The 11870-nt window shown below is 63.1% G+C and overlaps 4 protein-coding genes across 4 annotated transcripts; all 4 read left to right on the top strand.

The window, feature by feature from the left end:
• Window positions 1-470: 470 nt before the first annotated feature.
• On the top strand, window positions 471-1710 carry MNEG_2953 (hypothetical protein; the record flags this gene model as incomplete). The annotated part of the gene is made up of 2 exons (XM_014048569.1): window positions 471-554; window positions 745-1710. The coding sequence occupies 2 exons, from the start codon at window positions 471-473 to the stop codon at window positions 1708-1710; spliced, it is 1050 nt and encodes a 349-aa protein (XP_013904023.1).
• A 3773-nt stretch (window positions 1711-5483) lies between these two features.
• MNEG_2952 (hypothetical protein) lies at window positions 5484-6573 on the top strand (the record flags this gene model as incomplete). The annotated part of the gene is made up of 2 exons (XM_014048568.1): window positions 5484-5759; window positions 5986-6573. 2 exons carry the CDS (start codon window positions 5484-5486, stop codon window positions 6571-6573), a joined length of 864 nt encoding a protein of 287 aa, XP_013904022.1.
• A 1871-nt stretch (window positions 6574-8444) lies between these two features.
• Window positions 8445-8861, top strand: MNEG_2951 (hypothetical protein; the record flags this gene model as incomplete). The annotated part of the gene is made up of 1 exon (XM_014048567.1): window positions 8445-8861. The coding sequence occupies one exon, from the start codon at window positions 8445-8447 to the stop codon at window positions 8859-8861; it is 417 nt and encodes a 138-aa protein (XP_013904021.1).
• A 1099-nt stretch (window positions 8862-9960) lies between these two features.
• MNEG_2950 (glutathione reductase (NADPH)) lies at window positions 9961-11435 on the top strand (the record flags this gene model as incomplete). Its single annotated transcript, XM_014048566.1, has 4 exons — window positions 9961-10102; window positions 10450-10539; window positions 10921-10982; window positions 11351-11435. Coding segments are annotated over 4 exons (379 nt in total), but the record flags the coding sequence as incomplete, so codon positions are not given.
• Between the last annotated feature and the right edge of the window lie 435 nt (window positions 11436-11870).

The raw sequence follows: 11870 nt of genomic DNA, 5'->3' as shown, positions 1-11870 counted from the left end.
TTAACTGACCAGATTGGACCCCCCATCCACTGGGAGGAAAGTCTTCGAGCGACACACCAGCACAAGCCACCCAAGGCAAAGTGCTCCACAATCTCAACTGGCCTTCATAGTTTATTGCACTGCAATTTTCAGTTGCCTCGACAACGTCTCCTCATTCTATAGCTTGAGGATGCCCTCCGTGCAGGGAAAAAGCAGAAGCGCAAGGCCTGCTGTGCAGCACACAACTGCAGCGGCCTGCCTCAGCCCATGCATGATCGCAATAAGATTCATGTTCTAGTCATCAGTCCCCATGCATAGCATCTGTTCCAGAGCTTCTTCGACAAATCGGATGCAATCGATCTCACGCCGAGGTTTTCAACGCCTCGCACAGGGAATGATTGGATTTCAGCAGTACGGTATTGCGCTTGGCGAAATTTCTGCTGTAAGTAGGTGATCAGGTTATCCCGACGTTTTGCAGCGCACCTGAGGCCATGCGTCATGGCAACAGCAGCTCGTCCTGGACGTGCAGTGGGAGGGCTTGGACCCTCATGCTGCTGGGCGTGACTCTGCTGCGGGTGAGGAGGTTTAACATAATTCATGTGCCTGTTGGCGGCGGCATCAATTAGCGCTCAGGATACAGAAGCCGTGCGAGCCAGCGCACATCGTTGTGTGCTGGCCTCCGAGGTTCAATTTGCGGCGGCGTACCTGGCGCAACCCACCAGGCCGTGCTTGCTTATGCCGACACCGCCCTGCTTTGCTGTGCAGGCCGTCGCACAGGCAGAAAATGGTGCCGCACCCGGTCAGCGTGAGCCCCGAGGCCTCGGCGCCGACCACAACTTCACGGAGTTGCTCGTCATCAGCAGCCGCCTGCTGGCACCCTCCGCCGCGCCGCCCACCCCAGAGCCCATTCTGGTCGTCCAGCCACCCGCGCCCGAGGGGCCCCCACGGCGCAGCCAGAGCCGCCCGCCGCCGGCCTGCTGCGCGCCCGCCGGGGCGGACGATTTCTCTTTCGAGGCCAGCGCCGCGCTGGCGGCTGCGCAAAGAGGCGGGTCGCGCCTCAACCCCATGGAGGCCGCGTTTGTGGGCATCGGGCCGTCACCAGTGCCAGCAAACTTCAAGCCCATGATCGTGGAGAGCCCCGAGGAGATCTCACAGGGCAGCAACCCCGCCCTGCCACCCCCGCCGATGCCCCAGGCGCCACCACCGCCTCCAGCGTCGCAACCCCGCACCGGCGGCCCCACGCGGCGGCGCCTGCTGCAGGCCGCGCCTGGGGCGGCCAGCGACACGAGCGGCCAGCAGCCGCGCAGCAGCAACGGCGACGGCGCGGGGTCGCCCAAGAAGCCGTCGCCGCTGCCGCCATCTCCCAAGCCGGCGCTGTCAGCAGAGGACCTGGCCCGCATCCGCATCCTGGGGCCACCAATTGCGGCGACGCCACAGCCCAACATCACCGCTGCCGAGCCGGCTGGCCTGAACGCCACTACGGAGCCGTTTGTGGCGAACACGTCTCTTGAGGCGCCCCTCCTCCGGCCGCCGGTGCCCACGGGCAACCCCGTGAAACCAGGGGACCTGCCGCAAGACGTCGCTATGGCGACGGCCGTCGAAGCCGGCGGCACTGGCAGCGAGGGCATGGGGCCCGTGCCGGTGCCGTCACCCGTGCAGGCTGCTGCCAGCGGGCTGATTGTTGCCTCGCCTGAGGTGCGGCGCGACTCATCAAGGGTGGAAAAGGGGTGAAGCCAGCAGATGTTGGCCAAAGCTCTGCTGGCAATCAGTACTCTGCTTGTGCCTGCCAGCTCTTGAATTTGCTGTGCTGCTTTTGTCAATCGATTTTCCTGCATCAACTGATGGACGACCTACCCCACCCTTCAAGCACACACCCCATACGGAGTTCGCACAAGGAAGTCAATTTCAGGTTCAACTGTCACGTTACCTAAAATCCTCCGCTTCCACACTCCCACCATGTGCAGGAAATCGGCGTCAACTCTCAGGCAGATCGGGCGCCTGCAGCTGCGACAACCTCAACGACGCCTGCAACAAGCGCTGCACATGTGCAAGGCGGGCGTCCAATGGTGGCGGCCGTGGCAGCCACGACTGTTGCAGCGCTAGCGGCAGCAGCTGCGTTTGTGTGAGCTGATATCAAAACTTGTCACTGGCAACTTGGAAACGGGGGCCTGCTTGCTCTATCCACTGTTTCAACGCCCTGAACACACCCGACTGTAAAACCTCGGCCTGCATGCTTGTCGGTGTGTCAGTTGTGACGTGCCGTTGTCATCAGGAAAACAAACAACGAGTCAAATGCCCTTTCGAGGCTTGGACCATATGCATCTGGCTGGGCCGCTCGACAATTATCAGTTCCTCGTGCAGCAAACGACGGGTAGCTGAGCTCGTAGCCCGTGAAGCAGATCAAAGCTTCACGCAGACTGCGTGTGCGTGTTGCCTCCGCCTTCATTCCGTTGAAATCGTTCCTGTAAGGAACCCATCGGCCCTGGCCGCCATGCGCCTATCTTCTCACTGTTCCACAGGCACTGCCGCCTGCATAGCCCTCTGCTGTGCGGCGCTCTTGCCGCTCGCAACCTGCCAGCACGCACAGTACAACCCTGCTCTGATAGTGTCCAACATCACATCTGGTGAGCAGTGGCAGAGGTGAATGTGGTCGAGACATGACCGGCGCCTGCTTTTGCCTTTGCTTGCCAGCTGCTGTGCTTCAGTGAAGTGTCTTTGGCCCCTGCTGCTGTTTATCTTGCTTGGGCCTGCGAACTCACAGTGCTATGCATGCCCAACGCTTGTCTTGCAGACTGCCCTATACCAGTGAATCGATTTTCACCAGACGAACTCACAGGTGCCTGTTGCCGTGTGTGACTGCGCGCCGCCGCTGTCCATGCTGCGGCAGCAGCAGGCCGCCTCAATATCAGGCATGGCTGCTGTTCCCCTCTAGTGCAGTGGCGTCCCCCTGCGTGCTGCTCTGCTGCCGCATCTTGTGACACCAATAGGCAAGCCGTTTCCGCCCCACCTCTTCGTGGCGCGCCCTGCTGGCCTGCATCACCACACACATTTGACTGCTCTGCAGAGGGTGATGTCATCGGAACGTTTGCCCCTCTCGTCAGCGTCGGCGCCGATATCGGCGGCAACACCACAGGCAATGCGAGCTGCACTGCCCAGGCGCTCAGGCTAACGACCTGCCTGTTTGATGGTTCGCTGCTGGTCAAGAACGGCTGCTGCTCCACAGACTGCTCCACACTGCTCCAAGGGGTGAGGCCCCTTCCCGCCAACCTGCACTTGCTTGTGCTGCTGCGCGTGGAGGGTGCGCAGCGGGTGCGCAGGCGCACTGCCCAGCTTGTACGTGCAGTGGAAGCGGCTAGCGACAACCTTGTGTTGCTCCTGGTTGTCCCAGCTGTCACGAGCCAGCCTGCCAGTTTAGCCCACTGTTGCAATGGGGCCAGGTGGTGTGAGACCTTTCGCTTCGTCTCCCACCTACCCCAGTCACCATGACGCCAACACAGAGGCTTGATTACCAATGCCTTAGTGTGGGGCCAGTCGGCCCACCTCCACCCCTCCCCCTCATCCGTCTGCTCCATATCATATAATTCACACCCACCCTGCACCCCAACCTGGCCGGTGTCAAGCAGCACACCTGCAAAATCCACCAACGCACACTCCCCAGCCCATGCAAAAACTCAACATCCACCCTATTTGCAGATCAGCGCGTCGGGCTGCGTCCCCAGCATGCTTCTCCTCCTGTGCAGCGCCGAGCCCAACGGCGCCACCCGCGTCGCGCCTGCGATCGGCGGTGCGGCGGCGCGCTGCATCCCGGGCTTTGTGGAGCCTTCAGAAGTCGTCTGTGCCGATGGCCACCGCGTCCATGCTGGGGGGCCTGGCCCTGCTGTCGTTGCCGGCGCTGGCGGCACCGCCCCTAACGCCTCAGCGTCGGCGACGCCGCCGCCTGCTGCTGCCACGCCTCCACCGGCGCCGGCAGCCGCCGGCGGGGCTGCTGCCCCGGGCGGCGGGGCGACTGTGCCAGGGGCAACGCCAGGTGCTGCACCTGGTGCGCCCGAGGCAGGTGGTGCGCCGTTACCCGGTGCGCAGGCGCCTGCCGCGCCGTGATCGTACAGCCCGGCTGCTTCAACCCCTGCACGCATCATCATGGCGCCATACAGTTCGCCGCCTGCAGAGTGCACGCACGCGTGCACGCGTGTGCCTCATATGTTGGGCCGCCAAAGGCCTGTTCGCTTTCATGTGTTCACACAACATGCTGTGCGCGCTTGTGGATTGGAGAGCATTTGTTACATCGCAAGCATGCGCTGCTGCAGACGTTCTTACTGCCTGCTGAGGTAATCGTGGCGGACTACAGTAGTCAGCAGCTGGGTTGTCATCACGCTGGACTGCCCGTCTCAGGCCTGCGATTCTCAAGCGCTAGAGCCTCACTGCGTACCATGTGTCTGTTGTCACTGTTGAACTATCCTTGACGACGTGTTCGGGCTCAAAGACCTGCCAAGCAAGCAGACGCCCGGCCCGCTTCCGTCCACAGTGTTCAATGCTGGCCCGCTTCTAAGGTTTTGCTTGCGCGCTCCACAAGTGTTCGCCGCGTGGTCATGGCCACTGGTATCATTCACATCTTCATGTCCACCCGCATGTGGTGAACGAAGGCGAGCCTTGCCCATTATATCCGTACGGTGCAGCTGGCGCACGATGCTGCGCCTGGATAGGACATCATTCAGCAGGCAAACGTGCAGGAGCACGGGAGATGCGCAGCTGCCCTCACGCAAGCTTTTGAGGGGTCGGAGAGCAGCGCAGCGGGTGCATGCTCTCAGAGACTCGGATGCAGAGGCTGCTGTAAAGGTGAGGATTGCGCTGCACATCCATGCTGTGACGCTGCAGACTGATAGCCTTGCCCTGACGTTCGTGGACTCGTCGGTGCACTGCTGCGCTTGCCACCGATACGCCCGCCACTGTCACGCCTGCATCGATGCGCGCTAACCCTTCCCTCCCGTGCTTGCAGAGCGCTGAGCGGCGGCGGCGTATGTTGCAGTATGTGCGCGAGGTTGAGCCGGCGTCGGTGCTGGAGGAGTTTCTGATCAAAGAGTCGCCGGTGGTGGTTGGCGCGATGCGGCAGACGATTTCGAACATGCTCGGAACCATCACAGCCACGCCCCAGGTGGGGCAGGGAAGAGTATCAGCGCCAGTCGCACCACATAGCAGGAAATAAGCGGGCGGGCACTGCGTACGCCGCCCGTGGTCCGCGCACCAGCGGCGGCCGTGCAAGGTGCACGCACAAACCTCAGCCAATGTTTTCCTGCCGGCCGTAAGGACGCCCGACCGCACGCGGCGCGCTCCGCCCAGCGCCGCCTCGCGCCGCAGCCGGGGTATCACCTCTCTAGCAGCTGAGCTGCCAAGCGGCCCTTCGTTATCAGGAGCCAATCGTCAGCCATGGTCACCCGCTCAACCCACCACCACCCCGCCGACCCCGAACCGCAACGCAGTTTTTTACAGTCACAATCTCCACAGAGGCCATGAACCTGGCCATGCTCATGAACACTGTCATGCTGACAGGCTACATGTTCAAGAGCGCAGAGGAGCGCTTCCGCCTGCGCAGCGCCCTCGGCATCCAGGGCGGCGGCGCCAGCGGCGGCGCGGGCGCGGGCGCGGCGCAGCAGCTGCAGCAGCAGCCCCAGCAGCAGCAGATGCGGCAGCAGCAGGCCGCGGGCGCGGGGGGCGGGGCTCTGGGGGCCGGCGGCGGCGTGCTTGGCAAGCAATATGCCCCGGGTGTCCAGAAGTCGCGCGTGCAGGTGGGCTCGGCGCGGGCACGTCTTGGCTTGGCGTGCGCATACGGGTTTGCCTGGCAGGGGCGGGGGGTCGCTTGCTGCCATGGTGGCGCGCAGCGGCGGCGCTTGGCCAGCAGCCGCTGCCGGCGTATCCAAGCTCTCTGCCCGCCCGGCTGTCCAGCCTAGATGCTCGCTCATTCGCATGCTTGGTTCTGACCTGTGCCGCCGCGGCGGGCGGCCCTTGCTTCAGGGGGACGTGCTGCTGTGGCACAAGGAGAACGGCGTCGAGACGATGGCGGCTGTGGAGTACATAGAGCTGCTGGAGGCTGAAGTGGCGCGTTTGCGCGGCGCCGCCGCCTCCGCCGCCGCCGCCGCCGCCCCGCGCCCGCCCAAGCAGCCGCGCCTCCCGCCCGCCGCCGCCTGGGGCCTCGACGCCCCGCAGCAGCCGCAGCAGCCTGCCGCCGCTGCCGCTGCCGCGGGTGACGCGCGGCCGCTGCCGCAGCTGTACTCTGATGCGGGCGCAGGGCAGCAGCAGGGCGCGCTGGCCGTGCGGCCGCACGAGGATAGGAACGACCTCCTTGAGTTCATCCGCGCCTTGGAGCCGTCCACGGTCGGGGACCTCACGTCGTGCGCGACCCCCGAGACCGCCGCCGCGATGGACGCGTTTGTGGAGCGGCTGCTGGGCATCAACGGCGGCGCGGACCGCGACGCACTGCGGCGCGCGGCGAGCGAGACGGACGCGGTGGAGATGCGGAAGCTGCTGTTCTGGCTGATGGTGGTGGGGTGGAAGCTGCGCGCCATGGAGATGCAGGTCGAGCTGGAGCGGTCTCTGGAGTGAGCTGGACTGAGAGTCAGCAGCAGCGATGACGGCCAGTGGGCCGATTTCCGTGACCTGTGCGGTCGGGGGTCGCGGATCTGCAGCCCGGGCGGCAGTCAATGGGGGCCGCCCGCGTGGGCCGCCTCATACGAGCGCCCTGAGAAGCGAAGCAGCTGCCTGCTTGATGTGTTCGCTACAGCTGCTGCAGCTGCCATGACCGGCCGGGCTGCCGTCAAAACGTGCAGGGCCCCTCATTTTTCCCATGTGCATGTGTGCTGCGTGCGCAAACCCCTCCTATGTTGTGGCTGGCCACAAGCCAGCCCCCTGTCATTTTGCCATGTTTGCCACTGTACCCATGTTGGCTGCTCATGCCTGCTCACCCATGTTCTTTCCCTGAGGGCAGTGTCCTGGCTTGCAGGTGGATGCCTCCAGCAATCAACCAAGAGGAGGGTTCTCTGCTTACCTGCTTGCCTGTTTGTTTATACGTGATGCCCTCGCACCTGCGGGGTCAGGCCAGGCATGCACAAGCACGACTCGAAACCCGCTAATGACAGGGCCAATGTAACACTACGCCACCGCAACGCATTGTGCTTGGAATGCTGATCTGTGCATTGAGTGGCCCCATGATGGCTCGAGGTGCTTGCAGGCGCACACCACCCTGGCCTGCAGCGCGAGCAGCTGAAAATGTGTCACTGTCCAAAATCAGGCACATAGATGCGCTTTTCTTAACACGGGAGTCTCACAGCTATGGCGCATTCTGCCATACATCAGAAGTTGTGCTGCTTGGCCACGCATGATTGACCCCGGCTCCCAGCACCGAGATTACAACCCTCATGGCAACTCTTGGCGCTGCAGCGCACAGTCTACCGCCTCCTATGCATGATCTGACAACTTGTTTCAACACCACGTGCATGCGTGTTGCCAGAAGCTGGTCAAGCACGTTGCCAGAAGCTGGTCAAGCAAAGAACTGCGTCTTTGGCGTCATCTGAAGCTAGGCGGTGCAGGTCCACCTGCCGCCGCGCATCACGGCATGAATCAGTCCACATCCATTTCGACTCCTCCGCAGTGTGCGTTGATCGTGAGTCTACACGAGTATACTGCCCTGAGTTGACACGCGTACACGCAGTTCGCAGTTTCGCAACGGGTGACACACGGCCGTTTGGCAGCGAAAGTGCAATATAAGAAACAAGCCTGACTTCAGGTCTATTGAAGGTTTGTGCGATCGCGAGGAGCGTCATCCGGGCCCGGCCACTCTGCACGCCCATCTCTGACGACACGTCTGCGCTCATCAATCTAGTTGTTTCAGGAGGCTCCTCGGCGGCATCGAAACCAAGGAGATGGCGACCCTTCGTGCGTCTGCCACGTTGCTGGTCGCGGCGCTGGTGGTCCTCATCGTTGTTTTCACGCCAGGCGTCACCAGGGAAGAAGAAGCCATGCGCCCCTCCACCCGCCGCCTACTGCAGTTGCCGGGTGGCGTTTCAAATGGGACCCGCATGCAATCCCCGCAAGCGCGGCAGCAGCAGCGGCCGCAGTCGCAAGGGCCGCAGCCAAAGGCCATGGGCAATCAGACGGCCGGGCCCCAGGGCGGCCCGTGGCAGGGCCCGCCAAGTCAGCAAGGCGGCCCTACGCAGGGCGTGCCAGCTCGTCCGTGGCGGGGCGTATGGGTCATGCAGCGCTGGCAGGTTGGGCCAGGCGGCAATCAGACAGCCGGGCCGCCTGGCGGCCAGCTGACAGGCCCTCTAAACTGGGTCCAAGGGCAGAGCCTTCCCCAGGGCCCTTGGCAAGGCCCTGTGGGCGGCCAGTGGCAGGGGCCCGTCATGAGTCAGCAGCCCGATCAGCAAGGCAACCAGTGGCAAGGTCCTCTGGGCGGTCAATGGCAAGGGCCTCCGCCCATGGGGCCCATGGGCCAGCAGCGATGGCCGCCAGGCGGCCGGGACGGACCGCCCGGCGGGCAGATGGGGCCACTGCCCAGAGCCAGCAACCAGACAGATGGACCCTTTGCCGGCCAACAGGGCGGCCCGTTGCAGGGTCAGTGGGCGATGCAGCGTTGGCAGGTGGGTCAGCTGCCGGGCGCGCAGAACATGACAGGCGGAGCGCTTGCAGGAGGCCCGCTGAGGGGCAGGATGCAGGGCCCGCCCATGGGGCCGTGGCAGCGTCCTGTCAGCGGCCAGCAGCAGGGCGGCCTGCCCAGCGGCCAGCAAGGCGCCCTCATGGCGCCGCCCCAAGACGGCTTACAGGGCGGGCCCGCAGGGGCCATGAGACCTTTCCGGTTTGGGCAGCAGTTCACGCAGGGCGGCGCGGGCGCGTAATTGCAGGGGCCGCCACAACAGCCCCCCTTCCATTGTGGGCGCATCATTGCAGGGGCCGCAACAGGACCGCACAGCATGGCAACAACTGGGTGACCGACGCCCTGTGTCAGCAATGCTGCGCGCCGACATATGACAACAGTATCTTCACATATTGCACTGGCTCATGCAGTCACTGTGTTGAGACAAATGAAGCTTCGATGAGTTCACTTGATGCTGATGGTGACGCCTGAACAAAGCATTGTTGGTTCGAGTACTGTCTGAGCCGCGACAGTTTGACAGCAACCTTGACGACGCCGCTGCCGCAAGAATGTAACGCTTTCTACACCGACACTTGTGTAGCCCTTGCTTCGTCATGCACTGTGGAATGACCACGACTGTGCTGTGCAGCGCCCTGCCCACCTTTGAGCCGGGTCTCCTGCTTACATGCCATCTGTCTCCTGTAACTTTGCGCAAAGATCATGAAAAAGGCATCCATTTGTGTGCGCACAGGCCGCTGCTGCCCCATGCACATTTTTTTTGCAGTGTGCGTGGAGGCTGCCAACCACCTGTTCCACACATGAACGCTGTGTGCGCAACTTGCAAGGGGATGAGCACCTTGTCAATGCCACTGGTTCATTCAAGATGCAGAGTGGTGGCCACGGCGCTGAAAGGAATTTGTGGGCGATGAGACGCCACATGCGGTGGGCCAGTGGGCAATCCTCCATCATGTTGGCCAGTCGCATACATTCCAACGGTTATGATAAGCAGCATGTGGCAACGCCCCTGTACCTCGTGCACGTTATGTACCGTATTTGCAAGTTGTGCAGCATTTTCTCCTGGGCACAGGCCTGCAGAGAGCCCTGCCACGACCACTTGACGACACCTTGACGAGATCTACTTCACAGATCACATGAGACTTCTTTAGGATCACTGTTCAGCAACATCAAATCACTCACATATACACTGTAGCATTTGACCGCGCTCATCTCTTCATTGCATGATAGCCGCGCGCAGCTTGTGGATTGCAGCCCCGCAGTTCGCTCGTCACTGTTGGCCCGCCTCAGTTGCGCGTCCAGCCGTATATCTCGAACCCAGCAGGAGCCTTGCATTCGCAGCTGCGATGGCGGAAGAGTACGATCTGGTTACGCTGGGCGCAGGCAGCGGCGGGACCCGCGCGAGCCGCTTTGCTGCGCAGTACTACAATGCCAAGGTGGCCTGCGTTGAGCTGCCGTTTGGCTTTGTCTCGTCTGAGTCTATTGGAGGTGCGGGCAAGATGGACGCAAGCAAGCGGCGCGCACGCGCACCTCAACCAGCACGAGAGCGAAGGGCTCAGGAGTGGCGACGCTGCGTGGGGTCGCGTAACGAGCTCCGCTCTCGACCCAGCCACAAGGCGCCCAGCAGTGGCATTGATTATGGCTTCACTTGTGTTTGTCTCCGTTCTTGGGTTGAGTGTGCAGGCGGCGGCACCACACCCAAGCTACCAGCGAGCTCAGCCGCCGCTCTCGCCCCAGCCATGCACGCAAAGCACCCCCCCGCTGTGCTCGACGTCCCGCCCTCCCCCGAAATCCCCACTCCCGCGGCCGCCCGCGGGGTCGCTCTGATGCACCAGGCGCCGGCGGCACATGCGTGATCCGCGGGTGCGTGCCTAAGAAGCTGCTGGTTTACGCGTCGGCGTTCAGGGACGAGTTTGACGACGCAGGTGAGCCTGGCCTGTGCACAGAGCTGACACCTCTTTGCAGTGTCTGCAGTGGTCTGGGCACTCCCGATGCCTGTGGGGTTATCAGTTTCCAGGAGTTCTTGTGAAATTCCAGCGCAAGGGGTTGAGAGGAGGCCGCATGCCAGGTGCTGTTGCGCCTGCAGGCGCCGGTGGCTCCAGTGTGTGTGTGTGTGTGTGTGTGTGTGCGCGCGCGCGCGCGCGCGAGGTCAAAGGGACACGAGGGGGATGGGGGTGAGGACGTTGTGTAACTTTGTGTGGTGCCGTGACGCCCGTCGCATCGCAATCATTGGCGAGGCTCGTCATTGATGAGCGTTTACGAGGGCTCACCTGACCCCGTGGCGCCGCCGACCCCCGCCCGCGCAGTGGGCTTCGGCTGGACGGCGGCGCGGCCGCCCCACGACTGGAAGAAGCTCATCGCGTCCAAGGTGCGGGAGCGGACGCCCAAGGGGCGCCTTGTTTGTGCATTTTCACCTCCTGGCAGGGGGGGCAGGGGCCGGGTGCAAACAGGAGGCCGCGCTGCCTTGGGTGGCTACAGATGCAGCGGAGTATTCCTTTAGGCATGCGTCAGACACAGCTCCACCATCCTGGCGGCGGGCCAAGGCGGGAGGCGCCGCAGTTTGCGCCCGTCCAGACGCCACGCCGCGCTCGCAGCTCGAGCCCGCCCAGCCGTGCGCCTGTCGCGACGTGCGATGCGGCCGCCGCGTGCGGCCCTTTTCGCTTCCTTCTTACGCCACTCCACACCGTGCGCTCACTCGGTTGGACCCGCACCCGCCATGATGATTGACCCCTGCAGTCCAAGGAGATCCAGCGACTCAACGGCGTGTACGTCAACCTGCTCAAGGGGGCGGGAGTGGATTACATAGAGGGCAGGTGTGCACGTGTGCATGCGTGTGTGAGTGTGTGTGTGTGTGTGTGTGTGTGTGTGCGTGTGTGTGTGTCTGTGTCTGTGTGTGTGTGCGCGTGCGCGTGCGCAGCTCGGGGTGCTGCTGCATTGCTGTGCTGTGTGTGTGTGTGTGTGTGTAAGTGTGCGTGTATGTGTGCGTGTAGGTGTGCATGTGTGTGTGTGTGTGTGTGTGTGTGTGTGTGTTTTTGGGCAGGTGTGAAGGTGGGTTCGTGCGTGCTGCTGTGCATGTCCCCCAGGCGGGATGAGGGGTTGCGCGTTGCGTTGGAGATGGCGCGAACCCATCCCAGCTCTGCTACATGCCAAGGACCAGGTCTATGTCGCCGCAATGGCTCTTATTTGAAGGGTTCGGCAGCACCCAGGCCGCTGCCACGCTGCTGCCCTCGGGGCTCCAGCCGCTCCCGCCGCTCCC

The sequence above is a fragment of the Monoraphidium neglectum genome, assembly GCF_000611645.1.
Source record: "Monoraphidium neglectum strain SAG 48.87 unplaced genomic scaffold scaffold00353, whole genome shotgun sequence".
Classification (NCBI taxonomy): domain Eukaryota; kingdom Viridiplantae; phylum Chlorophyta; class Chlorophyceae; order Sphaeropleales; family Selenastraceae; genus Monoraphidium; species Monoraphidium neglectum.
The sequence above is the reverse complement of the archived record's forward strand: the minus strand, read 5'-3'. Positions and strand labels throughout refer to the sequence as shown.